General features: G+C 37.7%; 1 protein-coding gene and 1 long non-coding RNA gene across 2 annotated transcripts; one reads left to right on the forward strand and one right to left on the reverse strand.

The window, feature by feature from the left end:
• Positions 1–795: 795 nt before the first annotated feature.
• Positions 796–15679, forward strand: LOC106090656 (ras-related protein Rab-39B). Its single transcript, XM_059367592.1, has 2 exons — positions 796–1268; positions 14644–15679. Exons 1-2 carry the CDS (start codon positions 1161–1163, stop codon positions 15190–15192), a joined length of 657 nt encoding a protein of 218 aa, XP_059223575.1. The 5' UTR covers positions 796–1160; the 3' UTR covers positions 15193–15679.
• Positions 15680–19486: 3807 nt separating this feature from the next.
• Positions 19487–21444, reverse strand: LOC131996760 (uncharacterized). Its single transcript, XR_009397970.1, has 2 exons — positions 19733–21444; positions 19487–19559 (listed from the first exon to the last, which is right to left on the reverse strand). It is a non-coding gene; the product is annotated as an uncharacterized LOC131996760 (long non-coding RNA).
• Between the last annotated feature and the right edge of the window lie 411 nt (positions 21445–21855).

Genomic DNA, 21855 nt, shown 5'->3' on the forward strand with positions numbered 1-21855 from the left:
TGCGTATATGAGCAGAGAATAAGAGAAAAAGAAGATGATGAATGCAAACAAAATCCTGACATCTTAATACCGTCAAACCTGGCCGGCTGTTAACAGCCGTTCACCTGAGACCGACTTTCTAAATCCTCCTTGTTGATAGCGTTGCACACATAGTGTGATACAAATGAGTCTAACACATTTAAATCTCTTTTCAAAATAGCAGTGCTATTTTTTCGATTAGAGGGCTGCTCTATTCCTTCTGACAAAAACATAAAGAAATCTGCTGTTGTTCTCACAACTTTTGAAATACCAGTGATACATAAAAAGTGACATGTCATAAGACAATAACATATAGTCAAATAACACATTTAAGCAATCAAATGCGCCCATATGAGTCCTTTGGGTTGAGTTACATACCATGCCAATTTTACTGCATACGGATTTTTAAAAATCAGGTTATTTATGTAATTTCCAACGTTAATTTCGATGGAAATTATCCATAATGTTCTTTAATACGATTTAGGAAAAGATTGTTTCTAATATACGAACTGCAAAACAATTGTTTAACAGTAAACCAATTCAAATCATATTTTTTCCGCCCTGAAACGAGTTTAAAATTGTTTAACTTATTCCGTTGGATGCGTGCGTGCATTTGTTGTGTAACTCCCTTTAATAATTGAGCCATGAAAAATTCGATTTTTGACTTTAAACTTTTTAGCTACTGAAAGTCGACCTGGAATTTTTTACACACACACATGATAGTGTTTTTGATTATGTTGCGGGGGGATGTATGTGTTGCCAAACTTGCTCATGATACTTGCTGTTTTTTCTTCTTCTTTCGTTCATTGTACGAGAATCGTCTTTGAACACCAAATAATAATAAATTAAATAAATTTTATTGGTTTGAAACGGCATCGTTCTGCTGCACTGTTGCTAGAAAAGAAACTCGGGTTTTCATTTTACTTACTGCAAGATATTAAAAGGAAGTTCCAACTAAAATGTCGCTGTAGAAAGGTGGTTGTTGTTTCTTTTGTCTGCGAAAAAAAACTACGCAAAACAAATCGCTCAGCAAGAAACAAAACAAAAATTGGATTACTAAATAATTCAAGGAGTAAAATTTTAGTATCGCCAAAGGTACATTGACACCAACTACTTTCCTGGTGTTTATCGCAGCAAAAGTCATGGTGGAGCCGATTTTTGATTACCAGTTTCGTTTGATACTGATAGGAGATTCGACTGTGGGCAAATCATCGCTTTTAAAATTTTTCACAGATGGAAAATTTGCAGAGGTAAGAAAAGGGAGGAGACGACAGTGGGTGGTAAATGGCAAAGCAACAAATGCATGCAAGTACTCTGATCTGAATTTAAAACAGAACATTCACTTTCGTGCGTATGATCTGATTTGAATTATGTAATTTCAGCATCATCCATTAGTGAAAGTGGATGCTGTTGCATGCAGGTAATTTGGATTAACACTTGATAATGATAACAATTCAATTGGCAAATTTTACATACAGTGCGACGCATTTTGTATTCTACATAGCCTTAGTCAGTGGCATTTTCTTTGTTTGCATTTTCTTTAGATTACCCTACTAAGACACGCGGGTTTCAGTATGTTGTCAGTATCTATAAAGAAAACTTATTTACTATACAAATTATTCATTATTAGAATATTTGCTCTTATTACATACTTGTAGTTGCGGAATACATTTTACTTTTATTTGGTTTGTATATTTGTAGTCTTGCCTTCAGCCTTCTTGAAACCTCAATATTACATTAAAGTGGGCTCGGACATTTGGCCATAAAATTATAAGTCGGATTAGGACCTTGTGTTAAGATCTTCCTTTTAAATTCCACATTGTCGGCCCAAATTACATGTCAGCTTTAGTAATTGCGAGCGTGAACGGACAACTAGAAGTTTCAAATTTGTTTACCCAATTCACATTCTGGTCTTCAATATCGTATAGTCCCAAATGTGAATGTCAAATTGGTACTCTCCCTTGAAATAAGTTTTATTTGGAATTGAAGCGGCCCAGATGCCAATTGTCTTCGGTTCATTCTGCAAAATTGAATTAGTTAAAACAGGTATTTTTTATATATTGGGTTGCCCAAAAAGATTTTTTTATATTGGGATTTTTCATATAGTCGGCGTTGACAAATTTTTTCACAGCTTGTGACTCTGTAATTGCATTCTTTCTTCTGTCAGTTATCAGCTGTTTGCTTTAGAAAAAAAGTGTAAAAAAAGTTCATTCTAAGTTTTATTAAAAATGCATTTACTTTCTTTTAAAAAATCCGCAATTACTTTTTGGGCAACCCAATATAATTTTATGGCATAGGGTTCTCACCAAAAAATGCAAAATGTTTTCTACATCCTTTTCCGAGAATGGCATTTGCTTTTTGTTGTTTTTTAAAACACCTTTCAAAATTTATTTTAAATAAGATATTGGGAACTGGTACAAAAAACTCAACGTAAAGTCGACATAGAAAAAATTTACCATAGAAACTATAACAGGAAAACCGGCAAAAAAAAATCTGCAATCGTATGGCGAAACTCCTTTTTAAGTACCTAAATCAAATAGTCAAAATGGTGTATAGAACATACAACGCTTAACCATTGATATGTCGATTAAAACTCCAATTCATTCATAACTCCTACTGTTGGATGTCTTTTTATAAGTTTACACTTTAATGCTGTACTTGTGCATTATATAAACTGTATTTTAGTTGTCCAGCTATTCTTGTTTAGGCAGCAAGGCTATTGAAATTTAGAGATTCGAATACAAGGATTAATCGTAAAAAGGACCACAGCTGAAAGGGTAATAGGAATTTACGAAGAATTTGAAGCCGTTGTCCTGTGTATGAGATTGGTCTATATGGAAGAGAAAAGTAAGAGGCATTTTGGACTTTTATGAAAGCGTTTGAAAATCCAGGACCTTTAGCAGATAATGCAACCGAAGCTGTGGCAAGAGAACATCGAAAGGAGACCGTATTCTTCCGCAAAGCAAACTCATCAGCGTAGACCATCATAACCAACACGATTACGGATGACGACGCAGTCCGAGTTAAGAGCGTGGGCGATGAATGCGCATGCAAGCCTGTGGAACAGCGAAACGGTCGGTAGGACGGTGAAAATCCTATGGGGGGATCCAAATCGTGAGAAGACGAGGCTATTACTGAAAGAAAGTAAGAAGGACACACAGGACTACGAGCTCAGTTATGTAAAATTGGTGCGGCAAGTGATAGCATGTATAGGGCATACGGTGAAGATGATGAGACGTTGGAGCATTTCCTTTGTCATTGCCCGGCTTTCGCGTCTAACAGATACTGGCACTTAGGTGAGGACACAATACCAGAAATAAACTAACTCAGGGGCGTGGCATGGAAAACAATTAAAGATTTTGTAAGTAGCACGGAATTCCTAACATAGATTTTCTTTTTCGAGTTAACTTTTTAGTTTTTAGAGCGCAACATTAGCCGATTACTGGCTTAGGTGTATGTCTCCAGTGGCATGGGGCAGATTAATATCTGAATGCTCTTTTCAACCTAATCTAAAATATGGATAAAGAAAATGCTTACAAAACCCGGAGAGCGCTTATGAATATTAATGGGCCACTTGTGTTTAAGATTTGCACGGAGCTATTTTCGTTGACATAGGAAGTAGATCAAGATTCTACAACTCATATAGCAAAGCTCAGAGGTTTGTGGGTTGAGCTCAACAATGGATTAAGGACTTAGTGAGAAAATATTGCATATTTTGCCTTCCTCATACAAAATGTTCCTATCAAGCTGGATGATCCTTACGAAGGACGAAGACAAGTCATTGGATGAATTTATGATGCGAGTATCGCTATTTAGGAATTTCCAAAAGAGTATAACAGACGGTAAGAATAGTCAAGAAGCATTATGCCATTACTGCAAAAAGATAGTGAATTGGGTAAAGAAATGCCGGAAATGGATTGCGGATGGAAAACCTTTAAAGAAGTGCAAGAGTAAAACAGGGGTGATATCTCCGGCACTGTTTAACCTCTACCTATCCTCCATTCCACCCCCTCCAGGCGGCATAGAAATCGGACGATTGTAGGATCATGGCATCAGCCCCCCCTCCCATTGTAGACATCTGCGATAGGTTGAACGTTTACCTCAACGAACTTGCCTCATATTTCGCTGCAAGAAATCTGAAGATATCTGCCACAAAATCTACAACCACATTGTTCACCACAAATACGCGTGAGGTGAATATCGAGCTGACTGTGATGGTCGATGGAGAAATTATTCCGACCATCAAGTGTCTCAAAATTCTCATTCTCCCGACATGCCACAACAACTTGCGATAGTCAAAAGTAGAAACATGGTCCTCAAGTCACTTGCCGGCAGCACTTGGGGTGCAGACAAAGAAACCTTGTTGAACACGTACCAAGCAATTGTGCGGTCAGTGGTAAGTTATGCAGCGCCAGTGTGGCCTCGTCAGCTTTGTGACACGCAGTGGAATAATATTCAGATTTGTCAGAATGTCGCCCTTCGAACTGCGACGGGCTGTCTACTAAGTTTTCATGTGGACCACCTCTATCAGGAGACAAAGATCATATCAGTGCGAAGACATACATGCTGTCTAAGCAATACCTGTTCAAATAATTTTCTTGTAGATAGATATCCACCGCCCAGAAGCATTAAAGTAGATCTACATGATTTAGAGCGTGAGGTTCAGCCCTACAAGAGAGAACCTCTAGATCAAGCGGCATATCAAGCAGGTCTAGACAACATTCATGCAGACACGGTAGCAGCTGCGGTAAATAGGTACAGGGCGAATGTAGTCCTTGGAGAACGACCGCCTCCCGTTTCATCTGAAGAAATTAGCATCCCCGGCAAACCAGAGTAGAGTAGAGCGGCCGCCTCAACTACTACAGAGCAAGGACTGATGCCGACTTGCAAGATGTATGTCCAGATTGTAACCAGGAACCACACGATACACGTCACCTCTTTCACTGCCCAGCCAGACCCACTTGACTTAGTACCAGATCCCTGTGGACGAACCCCATCTTAGTCGCAGACTTCCTGGATCTTGACAATCAACAGAATCAAGCAGACGAAAGATAGAACACAACAAACTGCTACAACAACAACGTGGTTAGGCAGAAACAGATCTCATTCCCTGGATCCTCAATGTAGACCCCACGCCAACTCTGGCCTGTAGCTTTGATCCATCCGTTTATGATATCATAAACTTCAAAGTCATTGAAAAAATGTAAACAGCTCTTTTCTGAATGTTGTAAAGGTGTTCATGCTTTGAATGTTCGACGGAAAGTTGTGCCAGAGCAAGAACGTTGTGTCAGAGCAAATAAGTACGTATTGTAGCAATAAGAATTGCAGTTTATTCTGAATTGTGGGAGCGAGCATCATAGGCACTCAGTATTTGTACAAGATCCACTGCCTCCCGACCTCTCACTGAGAGGTCCGCTCCGCTCGATACCGCTGATTGTCCGTGTCTGCCGTTTCAGCTGCTCCGTATGTAACATTCCACTAAACGCAACGCGACCGGTAGCTCGCAACTAAGCTTCTCGTAAAAGCAATAAACACCACAAAGGTCGGAACTGAGAGTACCAAATTTTTTGGTTTTCGTAGTTATCTCGTGTCGGGGTAAATGCGCTTAATCGGTCCAAGTTTAGTTATAACACCCATATAAACCGATCTCTCGATTGTACTTTTTGAGCCCCTAGGGGGCGGAATTCTAAAGCGATTTGGTTGAAACTTTGCATAACAATTTCTCGTATTCCCTTCATCGCCATGCCAAGTATGGTCTCAATGGGTCTAGAGGGCGTAATTCTTATCTTATGATTATTTCTCCTATGAATTTCAACATCCATGCCAAATATGTTCTGAGTCCGTCGCTGATATTGCTCCCATATAAACTAATCATCCTATTTTATTTCTTTAGCATATGCCGGAAGAAATTCCTAATAAAATTAAAAAAAAAATCCATGGAGTTTGTTTCTTTTTCCTTTCAGTTTCTGTTTATAAAATGAAACGGTGTAAAGAACTTGACAAATGCGATCCATGGTGAAGGGTATACAAGACTCGGCCCGACCTAACTTCCAATGGATTTACTTGTTTTTAATTAAAGATGATATCTTTTGAAATTGGTAGAAAAGTATTCTCTAATATGTTTTCGATAACGATTTACCGAATGTTAACGTTTAAGTTGTGTTGTGGTAACTTATTCTTAAGTTTTGTTTCAATACGCTAAGTAACGTTTAAGTAAATGTGCTCCTATGGTAACTCGGTCTTCATCTTTCCATTTAGTATATATAATATAAAATGGAGGTTAAGCGGTCTACGCCGTCTTTTCAACTTGGGCAATTTGATCCGAGTATTCATTCGTTTTCATTGAAACACAATTCGTTTACAATTACGTTATTTAATTGCTTCACAACTCGCTAACTGCTGTTTGCTGAAACGTTTACAATACGCTTTCTCAAATAAGTTGCGTTGTGCCACTGCCTTATATACCCTTTGCTGGCCCCATCGATATTTCCAGAATACCCAATCTAGTAACTGCGTCGATTTTTACGCGTACACGCGTTTTTCCTTGCCGTTTTTATTCGAATGCGTATTGAAGTGTTTCGACCTTCCTTTCCATAGTTTGCATCGCTATCTGGTTTGAAACCTCTTACCAAATCACTAGATTACTTCAACTCGCTTTCGAACAAAACCTGTGTCTGGGGTGTTGAATTGTGTACGGCCGATCTATATGGCAACACAAATGTTGATATGTTCACAACCCGATCTTTTTGGCCGCTTTCCCCCACTCTTTGGAGATGTTCTTCCGGATTACGAGCAAAACTTTTCATCATGGTGTCGGATTGCGGATGCTGTAATCCCGTATCGTCTGCTTCATTCGCCGATTTGTTTTTTTTTTTTTACAATCTTCATTCATTGGCAACCTTCTGATTGGTTGGCTTACGTAATAAGACGTCTAATAGCGACATTCTCCCCATAACCCTCATTTAGCGATATTTCGATGTTGAACCACCATCACACGATATCGGCTACTATATAATCATATTTAACGGATCTATTGGCGATAGTCAACTCCAAAACAAACTTTCCTATGACTGTTGCGTGATCCCCCATGGCCGTACGCATTCTCACTCCATTTAATGGAGATATCCTTCCTTTTACCTAATGTGACCTAATGGGTATTTTGGATGCACCGTATCCAACGTTAAGATACGCCTGTCGCCATTGATTTAACCGGATGTAGTTAATTTGTTGTTTTACTGTTGAACTATGGCCCCGGAGATTCTGGAGCCATTATCCATTGAATCTAGGTCACTGCTGGACTAGTTAGGCGATTCTTGTGAAGAATTTTCAGTCACTCTTTCACATCTCTGTGTTGGATGTGGCGATGCTTATCTGGAACGTTTGCGTTTCGCTCTACATTCTCGGACAAAGTGTCCAAGTTTTTCACAATTGAAACATTTTACATGATTCTCGTTTCATTTCTTTCATCGCCTGCTTTATTGCGTACTTCACCAACTCGATAACAGTTTTCGATTCCTAGTACTCGGTCTCTAATTTACGCACTTGGTAAATCTGGGGCTTCGTAATTATTCTCGCCGTTTTTTGCTTAAGAATAAATGACACAGTTTCCGCGAACGTAGCTTTTTGCGAAGCATAATTTCTGGGTTCCGGATACCGTTGGCGAAAGTCTGGATCTCCATACGGTACACCAATGGATGACTTTCTCCTGCGTACTACAGTTACACCAATCGCTCTACCTCTGTTGCGTCTCGTTTTATTTCTGCACTTGTCCTCTCAATTCCATCCTGTAGATGTCGTGCTTGTTTTTTCCACCGTATCGCGTTGAACTGCACCCATAATTTCGCTATAGTTGTTTCTAACGACAGCTGGAATACTTTGTATTACCTCAGTAGCACTTTCCTTTATTGCCAGCAGCAGTTTAATTGCTTGCCGCTGTCATTCCATGAATAACGGAAGGCGAGAATCTCGAACTGGGACTAAAGTACATCAAATGCTATTGATCCATCAAACGTTGGAGTTTCGAATTTTAGTGGCGCTGTCGATAACGCACATGGACAACCTTTGTGTTCCAGTTCCGAAATTTTCTTCTCGATATACAGAAGCTTCTTGTCATAAGTAAAGATTTGCTTATCCGGTTCCTCAATTTGGCCTTCCACCATTCTAGAATTGTCTTCCATCTTCTATCATTTTGCTAATGTCGGCTAGCATTGCTGCAAAATTCACATCACTTGGAGCTACTTTCGAAACTTTCTCGCCGCTAACATTACCGCTTATCGATACCTTGAGATCATCCTTACTGTCGAACTCATATTCGTTGATGTCAATTTTACGGCGCTCAAATTCCCCTAACAACCGTCTTTGTAGTTCCGCTTTATTGCCGGTAGTTGCTAGCTCTATTTAACTCAACTTCTTCCGCACGTAGATCGGCAAATTTCATTGTAGAAGTTTATTTCGTAATTTCACTTCTGACTCCAGTTGTTACGTTTTTACCGTAGACGTTTTACTTGCAATTGAGTCACAATTCGTTTGCAATTATTTTACTTAGCTATGATTGATGATTGACGTTGATACGTTTATAATACGCGTTCTCAGATAAGACTCACTCGTGTTGCGTTGTGCCATTGCTTTATATATATCTTGCTGGCCACATCGATGTTGCGAGAATACCCAATCTGGCACCTTCAAGACTTCTATTGATCTCTGCTTAAGTTTTTATTAGACTATATATTCTTGTTTTGTGACAGAATTGAATTGCAGTGGATTTGATAATAAGGGCTCCATATTATTGAACCGAATACCAAAATCGGTCGTACATTTCATTTTCATTTATTTATGATTTCACATACAACAAGATTTAAAAATCGTTTAATTAGAGTATGTGAATTCTCATGGTATACAATTTAAGTGTTAAATATAGATACATGGTTTTATTTGTAATCTAATACTTACAAAAAAAGGTGTCCTTCAGGCTGTAGTTATTAGTATAAATCCTTTGTGAAAACATCTGCGTTAATATATTCCATTGCTGCACAAAATGTAGTTCGCATTTCAATTTAAAAAGTTCATGCAACAAAGTTAAATAAAAGACCAGTAAATTAACGGAATATTTTTTTTTATTCTAATGCTTACCAAAATGCGGGTACAGCAATTTAGTTAAATAGCAGGGATGTCTATAGGTTTCTCGTAACGATTGGATCCACAAACTCTTACCTCACTTAACGAATTGTAAAAACCCATAAGCTTTATTGGCCATAAAAGATATATGTGGTCTGTAGTTTGGACTGACAAGTAGCCAAGATCCATGAACTTTTGATTCCACAGTCTTTAGAGGCGAACTATTTTAAGAGTAATTTGTGGAACATTCAAAAAAAGTGAACTCATGGTTGAGTTAAAATAAAATACTTTCGAATAAAGTTGAACTTCATATTGCGCTAAAGATATTTTTATTTGTTTTTAGTTAATGTATTGGGTTGCCCAAAAAGTAATTGCGGATTTTTTAAAAGAAAGTAAATGCATTTTTACCAAAGCTTAGAATGAACTTTAATCAAATATACTTTTTTACACTTTTTTTCTAAAGCAAGCTAAAAGTAACAGCTGATAACTGACAGAAGAAGAATGCAATTACAGAGTCACAAGCTGTGAAAAAATTTGTCAACGCCGACTATATGAAAAATCCGCAATTACTTTTTGGGCAACCCAATATATGTAAAAAATAATTACTTTATATGAAATTCGTGATGGTTAAATATTAACTAAATGGAAACAAACTATTCTTTATTCGGTACATATGATGAACCATTGTGTATTACATTTTTAAATGAACTTAAAAAAATTTATGGAATAAAATGTTTTAAATTTTCCTCTGTGTTAAAACATCTGTAATTATTGCAAAATTTCTACTTCTATTCCGTCTAGTTTTAACTAATCCGCTCGAAATAATTAATTTAAATAATTGCAGATACACTATTCATTTTCAAAATGAAATTTTGTTTTTATTCATTTAACACTAGTCTTGTTTTTTGTTTATTAATATTCTCATATATACACTTTGCGAATATGTATTTCATACATACAGGGTGGCTGATGAATATGATGAATATTGCTACAATGATGAATATTGCTACATTTTTTTTTCGGTGTATGGAATACATTTTTCTTTTATTCATGTTAAATTAAATTATTAAATTAATTATTAAATTATTATTAATTAAATTAATTAATTAATTAATTAAATTAATTATTAAATTATTATTATTAAATAGAAAAAAAGTTATTACATTTTTTTTGGTAGCGGCTTTCATCAGCCACCCTGTATTAATGATTCAAATAAAAACATTCACACTTTGGAGAAATTCCCAGTTGTAAAAAATCCGCAAAGAGTAAAGCACCATATTAATTTTCATAGAAGTTCCGTTACGTCATATCCACAATATTTTTTTTGATTCAGAGAAAAACCATTGAAAAGAAATTTAAGTGTTAAATATAGATACATGGTTTAATTTGTAATCTAATACTTACCAAAAAAGTGTCCGTCAGGCTGTAGTTATTAGTATAAATCCTTTGTGAAAACATCTGCGTTAATATATTCCATAGCTGCACAAAATGTTTGGTTGCCCAAAAATTAATTGCGAATTTTTCATATAGTCGGCGTTGACAAATTTTTTCACAGCTTGTGGCTCTATAATTGCATTCTTTCTTCTGTCTGTTATCAGCTGTTACTTTTAGCTTGCTTTAGAAAAAAAGTGTAAAAAAAGTATATTTGATTAAAGTTCATTCTAAGTTTAATTAAAAATGCATTTACTTTCTTTTAAAAAATCCGCATTTACTTTTTGGGCAACCCAATAGTTCGCATTTCAATTTAAAAAGTTCATGCAACAAAGTTAAATAAAAGATCAGTAAATTAACGGAATAACTTTTTTTATTCTATTGCTTACCAAAATGCGGGTACGAGTCGAGCTCTAATGCTGTATGTTGTCTTCTTAGCAATAGTGATGATAACTAATTTCTACAAAATCGCTGCAGTTGACACATATTAAATTTCTTCCTATAATTTTATTCAGGGTAGAAAAAGAAAATATTATTTGCACAGAAACAAGAGGTGGAATTCATTTCTCACCAAATTTATCTTGTATAAAAATATTTTCACCAGGCATCTTTGTCAGCGCCAGCAATATCATTTTTCACGTTCCTGCATGCACTGCACTAACAAAACGGTGATTTCTCAAGTTTTTTGCCTGTTAAGGCGAAGATCATTAAATTTTTACAATTTTTGTTTGCAACACACACCAACCACTATGGGACGCATTTCGTCTTTGGTTAGAAGACCTTTTCAACCATATTAGGTGTGATGACTTCAAGGACCGTGTGTTGGTATGTTGTATTTAAATCGTATTAGTTGCGAAAACGCCTCTATGATACAAATTCCACATTAACCACGCTCGACAACCTTGTTTTTTAGCTGTACTTTTGTCCGTGTGCCCAGTTTCGAATCTCGGTCGGGTTCTGCCGATTTTTTTCATTTTCAAGTTTTTGCCTGTTAGGGCGAGATCATTAAATTTTTCGATTTTTGTTTGTTTCTCTTTCGAGACGAGCTCAAATATCGTAGATTTTGCCTGAGCCAAAAATTAAATAAAACTAGATTTGAGTTTGAGTAAATAAAAGAAAAACCCAACAGCGACAGAGTATTGTTGACGGGGAAAAAACCGAATATTCCCCGCATCAAATCCTATTTACAGATGGTTCTTTTGATGGAACGCGCACTTCATTCGGTGTAGTTAAATTTCTAGTAGAGACCATGAGACAGTTTCTGAGGCAATGATGGAACAAGTATTTTTACAGCAAAACCTCCAGCTTCAAGTTTTCTTTACTCAAAAATTATCTAGAACGTTAATGTTCACAGATAGTTTCAGTGCTGAAAAACCACATATGAAAACAAGAGAGGACATTTTGACGACTACCTCTTTTTGTGCGGTCTTGCTGATGTTTCAGTTCTCTTGATTACCTCACATTCATTTACCCACTTGGTAAAGAAAGGGCATATAAAATGGGCAAAAGAGCTTTAAAACTACCAACCCTTGTCGTCACACCAAGTTTGCAAATGCAAATTTGCTCATGAGCATTCCATTAAGGAACAGGGGCAAACTTCTCACATATCAGTGATAAGGGGTCTCCTTTTTATAACCGAGGCTGAACAGTGTGCCGCAGTGCGGCACGTCTTTGTGAAGAAGTTTATACATGGCTGCCATACCAAATGGTACAGTACTTCACAAATGTCGCCAGCATTAGGAGGGGAAAACCACCAAACTGATCAAACCCAGGCATTCGGCGTCATAGGTGAACATGCTAACCTCTGCGCTACGGTAGCCTCCGTCACACCAAGTTCATCACTTGGTGGCCGATTCATAACAATATTAATGGCAAATGTTGGTCATGTCGAGTAAAGTGAATGAATTCTGAGTTTTAGATTACTTCCATACTTTTTTTTGTCATTTAAAACAATAAAAAAATTTTCATTAAAAAAATTTAAATTTTGAACTGGTAACACTTCGTGTCAGCTACCCTGTATACACCTGGCGAGAACATCAGAAATAAAATTTCATCCGTGGTTATCCCTTCATGAGATGGTAGCGAGGACAGGGATATTGAGTATTATATCAAGGATAAAACATATTCCGTAGTTTATAACTGATTGGCCAAAAAGAAAGTTCCCCTAACCTAAGGACAGTGGTCGCTGAAATTAGTCCTGCTATAATGTCCAAAGTCATATTGCAACCAACTATATTGTATTTGACTGCTAAACAAATAAACGCAAAATTAACAAATGAAAATTTTATACATTTTTGGTGCATTTATTTTCTTTAATTAAATCCAATGCCGCTGGAGATGATAGGTTTTCTCTAAAATTTCTTAATCTGGCTTTTCCGCATATCGCTACTTATTTTTTGCGTTTGGTTAACTCAATTATAATAACGTCGACTTCCTTCCTTCCGAATGGAAGTTTGCGAAAATATTCCCCTACGGAAGAAGCCAACTGTTATATTTTTGGTTAACTTAAGACCAACATCGATTTGGACGATTCTATCGAAAACTGTCGAGCATGTCCTTAAACGTCAATTATTAACCCATCTTGAATCCTACCTTACGCTAAGCGATTATCAATGTGGATTTCATAACAATAGAAATACAACGGGTTTACTACTTGGATTGACTGATTTAATTAGAGGCAATTTAAATGACAAAAAGCTCTATTCTACTGTCCATGGATTTAAAGAAAGCATTCGACAGGATGGATTATTCCATTCTTCTTCAAAAGCTGAGTGACCTTTATGGTATTGGGTTGAATGCTTGTCAACTTATTGTCCTATCCACGGACAGGCATCAGTCCGTTTGTGTACAATACGAAACGTCTGGAATCCTTCCCGTTGGAAGTGGATTTCCCCAGGGCTCCGTCTTAGGGCCAATGCTCTTCATTTTGTATGTAAATGATCTGTTTTCAAGTAGTATTGGTGATTATTGTTCTATGTATTTATTTGCTGATGATATGCAAATTTTATTTACAGGAGAGCATAGTTCCATGGATGTGATGCAACATAAGATACATGACACCATGCACATTTTACAGGATTGGATGGCACGGAATAAATGAATTGTTAATCCTGAGAAGACGATGGCCATGATATTTTCTTCTCAACCAACATCTTTCGATATTTCCTATAATTGCATTCCTATACAATTGGTAGATCAACTGGAATGCTTAGGTGTCATATTAGAAGAGAAGTTGGATTTTGGTCCTCACATAGAGCAGGTTGCATCGCGTACATATGAACTTAACCCCGCCTACATAATTGCGATCTATTGCTACCAAGGTCTATGAAGATTAAACTGGTTCATGCTCTCATGATGCCCAATCTACTGTTTAGAGGTTCATTTTGGTACATCGGCCCAGAGTATGGACAGGGTGCACAAAGCCTTTAATAGTGCTTTGAGTTATCTATTTTCCGTTAATCGTTTTCTCATATTTCGCCTTATGTTCAAAGTTTTTTAAGCTGCTCCTTTGTGGATTATGTGAACTAAAAGTGCCTTCTATTTTTTATAAAATTTGTAAATTTCAATGTCCACAGTTTCTTCTTCGATTGTTTCATTTTTCACGATCTACCCGTTCAACACATTTAAATATTCCGCGATTGTCACAACACATGGATAAATCATTTCAGATGAAAGTGGCATGCCTTTTTAATATTCTGCCGGATGCACTGACGTTGTTTAATATGTCTTTGCCTAACTACCGGGAAAAGCTTCTTGAATATTTTATTATTAACACACAGACCTGATATATTTGTTATTAACTTTACACTTACATATGCCTAATCCATATGGCGTTTTTAGTAGTATCCTGACGCTGGGAAATAATATTTTCGTTATTTTTGCTAAACCATGATATAGTTTATTATTAAGATTAGAATTAAATGATGTATATGTTAATTTATTTTTTTTATGAGTAGTTGTTATACATGCTGAATAATGTGATTGTTAATCGGCCACTTGTGGCTTATAATTGCATAATAAACAAATAAATAAAAAAATAAATATAATAACCATAATTATCTTAAATTTTTTTTCTTTCAGCTTTCCGATCCCACAGTTGGTGTGGACTTTTTTGCCCGCTTGATCGAGATGAAAGATGGCACACAGATTAAACTGCAGTTATGGGATACAGCTGGGCAAGAGCGTTTTCGTTCTATAACTAAATCGTATTATCGCAACTCAGTTGGTGTCTTACTCGTATATGATATATCAAATCATGCAAGCTTTGAACATATACCACTCTGGATGATGGAAGCCCAAAGACATATCGAACCACATCGTCCGGTTTTTGCATTGGTCGGATGTAAATTGGATCTTGTCAATGCTGGCGGTCAACGCGAAGTGTCGTTTGAAGAAGCGCAGGAGTTTGCAAAACAAAATGGATTGCATTTTGTTGAGACTTCAGCCCGAACTGGGTTGAATGTCGAGGAAGCATTTCGTATGGTCACTCAAGAAGTCTATGCCCGCATACGATCCGGTGAATATAAAGTTGAGGATGGTTGGGATGGTATAAAGACCGGGTTCGCAAGGCCAAATAGTCACGATTTTAACTTGGTTGTGGCTGAAGCAGAAAAATCATCTTGTTGTTGATTTGTTAATTGTTTTTCTTTTTGAAATAATTTAAAGTTTTAACTAAAAACAAAATATCGATAAACCAACTAACCACTTTCTATATGTAACTCTTATTATTATTTTTAATATATATAAGTTCATGTATATTTTTTAGGCAGTAATATATGTTGTAAGAGGAAAAGCATTACTTTTCTGATATTTTTAGTTAATCTGTTTTTTTTTTGTATTTTACAATTGGAAATTTACATCTTTGGTTACCGTAGTTACAGATTTAAATGTGGAATGTATGTAGTACATAGCAATTCTTTTTTTTCGTATCTGGTCATAGTATATTTTTCTCTAATTCGTAATGCAATTTCATTAGATTTGAGCTATCTAATGAATCGAACACATATTTTGTCAAGTTTCATTTCAATTCACAAAGTTTTATTTCCTTAACTATACAGACATTTATGTTTTATATGTACTAAATAATGAATAAAATAAAAAATACCAATGATTATATCTACCTAATGGAGAAACGTTTTTAAAAATATACGCAAAGATATGCCCTAAAAAAACAAACTTGTGTTTTGTTCCCATGATAAACGAGTTTTTACCATAGTAGGAAAGAGGTATTATCATTTAGTCATTCCGTTTTCGACCCATCGAAATATCCATTTCCGACCATACAAAGTATATATTTCTGGTCGTCGTAAAATTCTAAGACAATTTAACGATGTTCGATCTGGCGATTTAGGGTCTTAAGCTCATAAAATCCGCATTTATTACCCTATTTCGCGGAAAGTCGAAGCAGTAAGTTTTATTAGGCCCAACGATATCCGACCCGAATATGGCATATCGGGCCATATTTACATATAGCTGTCATATAGACCGATTTGCCTATTTAGGATGTAGAGCTCATAAAAGCCGTATTTATTACTCGAAACTGAACTTCAAATCCAACATTTTGGAAAGGGCAAGAAAGGCCACTCTTGCCCTATACACTTGCAAGAGAGCTATTGGCAAATGTTGGGGGTTTAGACCGCGTGTCATGCATTGGGTATATACCGCAGTTGTCAGACCTACAATGTCATATAGTTGGTGTTGTTGTTGTAGCCGTGAGTTATACACTGAGGCGGCAGCCCTTGCCGATGACGAAGTCCATCGGGTCAATCCGGTACGTACAACCGGCTGCCATGGGATTGATATATGTCATATAGTGTTGTGGTCTGGTGGACGGCGCTTTAAAAATCCACCTACTGCTCAATACTTAACAGGATCCAAAGGATGGCTTGTTTGTGCATCACAGCCGCTCTGAGGACGACACCATCTGATGCACTGAATTTAATGCTACATCTTATGGACATCCTCTGGACATTGTGGCTACCCAAATTGCAGCGACCACTGCCGTGAGGTTAAGGAAGCTTTCTCATTGGTCATGTGGCGGTTACGGACACTGTGTTATACTTGATACAATATCCGATGTTTCAGGCAGTGTGGATTACGCCCTAGCTGAACCGCTTTTTGATACAAATTACTCTACCACTATTCCTGATTGAACCCATTGGAACTACAATATCCCTGGTCAATCCCATGGCAGCCAGTTGTACGTACCGGATTGATCTGATGGAATCCTTCATCGGCAAGGGCTGCTGCTTCGGTGTATAACACACTGCTACAACAATAACAATATCCCTGGTAATAGAAGTTACATAGACTTATGTATATACGGATGGTTCGAAACTTATCGGCCAGGTGGGCTTTGGCGTGTACTCTAAACATCTAGAACTAATCATATCGAAAAGGTTACCTGACCACTGCAGTGTGTATCAAGCAGAGATCTTTGCAATTAAAGAAGTGGTGGAATATCTAAGATATAATGTCATTACGACGATTGGCATAAATATCTTCTCAGATAGCCAGGCAGCCATTAAGTCCGTCCTCAACTATCGCAGATCTCTCAACGAAATGGCTGAACAGTTCAAAATTCACCTGTTCTGGGTGATGGGCCACAAAGATATCACAGGGAATCGCAAAGCGGAAGAGCTTGCGTGATTAGGAACTACATTACACATTCCAGGGATACTGGAATCTGTGGGTATGCCTCTAGCGACATGTAAGCTATGTTTTCAGGACCAGGCCTGAAGGGCAACGAATGATGGATGGTCACAAAGAGAGGGCTGTGAGCATTCCAAAACTATGTGACCCCATCTGGACTTGAAGAGGTCTACTGTTTTCTGTCATTGGATAGACATCTTAGTCATTGTGTCCGTCATGACAGGTAACTGTCTAATCGCAAAACATGCTGACAGACTGAAGGTTGCCAGCAACGACTTTTGCAGAAGCTGTGAGGACATCGAAGAAAAAGAGACTATAGAACACCTTTCGTGTGTGTGTCCCTCACTAGCAGTTAGAAGGAGTTCCACTTTAACTTCTCATTTCTTTAAGAACCTATCTGTTTTAGCGGATGTGAACATTCGCAAGTTATTGGGCTTTTTATGCGGTCTGGATGGTTCAACGGTAGGAACGAGAAGGCATCATCCTTCTAAGTCTGATGGCAGTCTGCCACTTAAACCTAACCCAACCTCACTTGAAATTTAGAAAAGCGAGTTTTGGCAAAAGCTGTAATCAGCCACTATATAAGATAAATACGATCATGATGTGCCGTATAAACTATAGGCAGTTTATGCATTATGGCTGCGTACCGTTAAAGTATAAAGCATTCAGCCAGAAAAGCGATTTATTTATCTATAACCTAGCGAATCCACTAGGCTGGGTTCCAATCGACAACTCGCATGCTTGTGTTGGTTAGGAGCCAATGTATGATTCTGCTGAAAGGGACGATCAATTTTAAAGCTCGTACCAAATGAAATTTTAATTTCATTTGGCTTTATGGTGTTACGTGCACGGTTCATACTCTGAGCTGATATTTGCCCGGTGTCGGCTTTGCCGGTATGCTGGCTTTCAGCGCGGCTATCGCTCGCCGGATGGGGGGTAGGTTCTTGCCAACAACACGGGTCATACGCTGTCACGAAACAAAAACATAAATCATACCGGACTTTAAGACAGAAGGATTCAAACAAAAAAGCGAGCCCGAAACATGTAAGGAAAAGGAAACACAAACCGGAAACAGAATCACGAACTTACTGGGGATGTCAAACGCAAACACTCACCGCGAAGCTTGCTTGGCAGCTGTTTCGCCAAGCATTAGCCCTCCCCCAAGGAACCCCTGGGTTCCCATACCTTGATGCCCCTCATACGTATCCTGGGCATCCCAACTTCGCTGATTTACCTTCACTTACCTTTCACTCATTCCTTCCCACACCACCTTTCAAAAACAGCCTTAGGCTGAACACATACTGTTGCCTTGTAAAAACATTATAAAACTGCCTTTATTGGCATCAACAGAAAATACATATCATAACAATAATCAAAGTTTCGACCATGGGGTCCCCATTTCGCCTTTGATCTGGCATCGTCTAGTCATCTTCCTCCGCTGAAGTAAGGATTTCCACCCGCTTCGGCCGGGCTGCCGCTAATATCCGTCCGCGTATTAGTATCCGTCCGTTGTTTGTTCTGTCCGTCCGTGTTGTCAATATAAACATATCATACCTTTTTCTATTTTCTTTTTTAATTACTCCTTTCTTTTCTGGTTGGACAAGATGATATTTGCCCGGTGGGCAAAAACTCCCTATTCAACGTTTTGAGGACCTACCCGGATTAGAGCTCTGATCCTAGCGCCTACGGCTCCTTCTAAAACGGAACCCACTGCAACTGAGTTGGGACAAATAGCCCTTCTTGTCTCCCCCAGGTAAGAACAATGTATATTTAAATATTATTTGGCCCAAATATATTTATATGTGTACGTGTAAACTGTAATAAAAATGTTTGTCTTTATAGGTCGTCCGTCTTAGTCCGAAGTCCGGCATTTACCCCTGCAACCCGGAGGAGGTTACAAGCATCTGGAGCTCCCACGTTGATTGGAGAGGCGATGGTGGCTGGATGCGGTTGATGATGGTGTATCCGTTGTTTTTTTTTTTTTTTTTAACTTTATTTTTAAGATGTAGCGTTATGTAGCTTGTAAGATTTTAGTCTTATTTAGATTGTAATTTTTCTTTTAGGTATGCTCAATTCTTAGATATCTTCGTAACTTTAAGATGTATTCAATTCACTGTTTGTTTGTTTTTTTTTCTTTTTTATCTAGCTTGTAGATTTTAAGTATTTTTTTTTGCTTGTGGTTTTGTTAACTTAGTTCTTAGGTAAGTTTAGTATGTAGCCTTTAGGTAAGTTAAGCTTGTAGTCTTAGATTATTTTTATAATTTCTTATATATTTTTTTTTTTTAGGATGTAATTTTTTCTTTATTTTCAGATTATTTAATATGTAGTTCGTAAGTTCGATTTTCCTTCATGAATTTAAAGAGAATAAAAAAAATCCATTTTCAGGCATCTTCTATCACTTTTGGTTTTCTTTGGTTATCGGGGTCTTTTTATATTCGAGTCGGTGGCAGCGCTTCGTGTCACCGGGCGCACAGTTCTTCGCAAAAAAAAAAAAACAAATTATACTTTTTTTTTGTACCACGATTTTTCTGCATCCAGCCAACTCCAATTCCAAGGTCCAAGAGAAGGCAAACCGGCCAGGAAGTCGGCCATCTTTCGCAAATTTCCCGTCATGGCAGGCTTTCGACCAGTCCTTCCTTGACGGCTTTCCTCCTCTTCCACCCGTTTCAATCACTGAACACCTGATTCCCAGGGTTGTTCAAGTATGCTCGAAATCATTCACAATAGCGATACATATGGTGTAAAGGGGGATGAACACAGCCGGAAAGCCGCACACCACAAACCCAACCATCCTGCCGATATCGCTATCAAAGGATGGGAGGGAAAAAGTGCGATTTCTCTCTGTGTATTCCTAGGAAAATCCGGTTGCTCGTGCATGTACATCCCTAAAAGCATGTCTGAACTGACATCCCTACTCCAGCAAACCAATCTATCGCACAACTAGTGGAACCTTTCGTCCAATTTGGGGGAACTAATCGACCAATCTGCTCAGTCTCCCTAGGCCATTTTATCTCACATACGTTAGCACCTACGACATCCGACTTATTGGAAAACATGTTCAGGGGAGCGTTATGATCTGCCACATTAAGTAAATCTCATGAAATTATAATCTTCATATCCAAAATTTTAACATCCGCTAGTGTGCCTACCCTATTTATGCCCTATCGCGCCGTGTGAACCTCTACTAAGCACTCTGACATACGCGTTCGCAACTAGGGTAGGGCCTATGGGCCTCACTTCTTGGTGAATGAAATGTGTAGCACTTGATAAAACGAAGAAGAGGTAATGAAAAAAAATTTGGAATTTTAACCGGGACGGACGAAACTCGCTCAATGGAAATAAAAAGGTAAGTATTTATAAAAAAAAGAAAGAACAAAACTGTGACTAAACTAAAGTTCAACAAAAAACTCTGTGCAAAATACCAGATAAATAAATTGTGAATTTAAAACGAAATAAAAATATCGAAAGCTAAACCATTGAAACCCTAGTGGTGTGTGTGTGTGTGTGTGTGTGAAAAAAATTCTAGAAAAATTAATGAAATCAGCCGTAAAATAATAGTACGAAAAATATTCGCAATTAAAAAAACAACCCCACCGAATGACATAAAAGAAATAATAATGCGTTCAAACCAAAAGTGTCCCCAGTAGCCACCAGTGGCTAAGGTCACCTGGCCCGACACAACCAGGCTATTAAGTGAATGACCAGAAAAATAGTTAAAACTCCAAAAAAAATAAAAAAAATAAAATATATGTACATAGTGTTCCCAAATAACCAAAGAGGTACAGTACCCGAAAAGTCGCGTGGTCCCCAAAAATAAAAAAAATTGGCGTCAGTCCAATACACCTATAAACCCCTATACAAAAAAACAAAAATGCACCCACCAACATATCAATGGTGCTGGTGCTAGTGCGTGCATAGTGTGTAAATATGATAGTATAATAGTGTGGGCCAACGGTACTATCCGCCGATGCGTGTGACCCATTTAACTGATGAATGGGGGGGGTGGAGGGTACCAACAACACTAGTGCAGATATGTGCAATGGAGTATGAAGGGGAACGTCTGAATTGAAACTCCAAGTAAAAGAAAAAGTAAAAACAAAGGTGCTAAAGAGAAGAAGAATGTCACCTGTAAAGCAAATTTATAAACGAAAAATTTCTCTTTTCGTGAGTGTTGTGACCAAGTTCAATGAACCTTCTGGTGAAAGTTTTAAGATAAAAAAGAAAATAAAGGCAAAAATGAAACGATAAAAAGGAAAACCCCTAACATTGTTTTGTGTAAAATCAAACCGAAAAAAGCAAAAACCAAATCAAGTATCCAGATTGGGAAAAAACAAAACGATAACAACCCCAAATCATATAAAAACAAAACTAAAACAAATTCTAACGCGTCATTTCCTCTCTGCCTCTTACAGGTCCGGAAACCACTACAGAAGGAATTGCCCACAACCAAAATGACGAAGCTGACCAACCAGTCTTCGCGAGCCTTCTGAGACCCGGTGAGGTGCAACGGCTCTGTAAGTATTAGAAGGGCAATAATTGACATGGTGAGTAATGGACGCATCCATTGCGCCTCCTCTCCACGCGTCCGCGCGGTAACATGTTATACCATGTTCTTAATGCCATAGAGATAGAAGGACGGAG

Source organism: Stomoxys calcitrans, chromosome 4 (assembly GCF_963082655.1).
Source record: "Stomoxys calcitrans chromosome 4, idStoCalc2.1, whole genome shotgun sequence".
Taxonomy (NCBI): Eukaryota; Metazoa; Arthropoda; class Insecta; order Diptera; family Muscidae; genus Stomoxys; species Stomoxys calcitrans.

Coding starts and splice junctions, on each gene's coding strand:
- LOC106090656 (XM_059367592.1), top strand. CDS start 1,161: ATGGTGGAGCCGATTTTTGATTACCAGTTTCGTTTGATACTGATAGGA. Junction 1,269..14,643: donor CAGATGGAAAATTTGCAGAG/GTAAGAAAAGGG, acceptor TTTTTCTTTCAG/CTTTCCGATCCCACAGTTGG.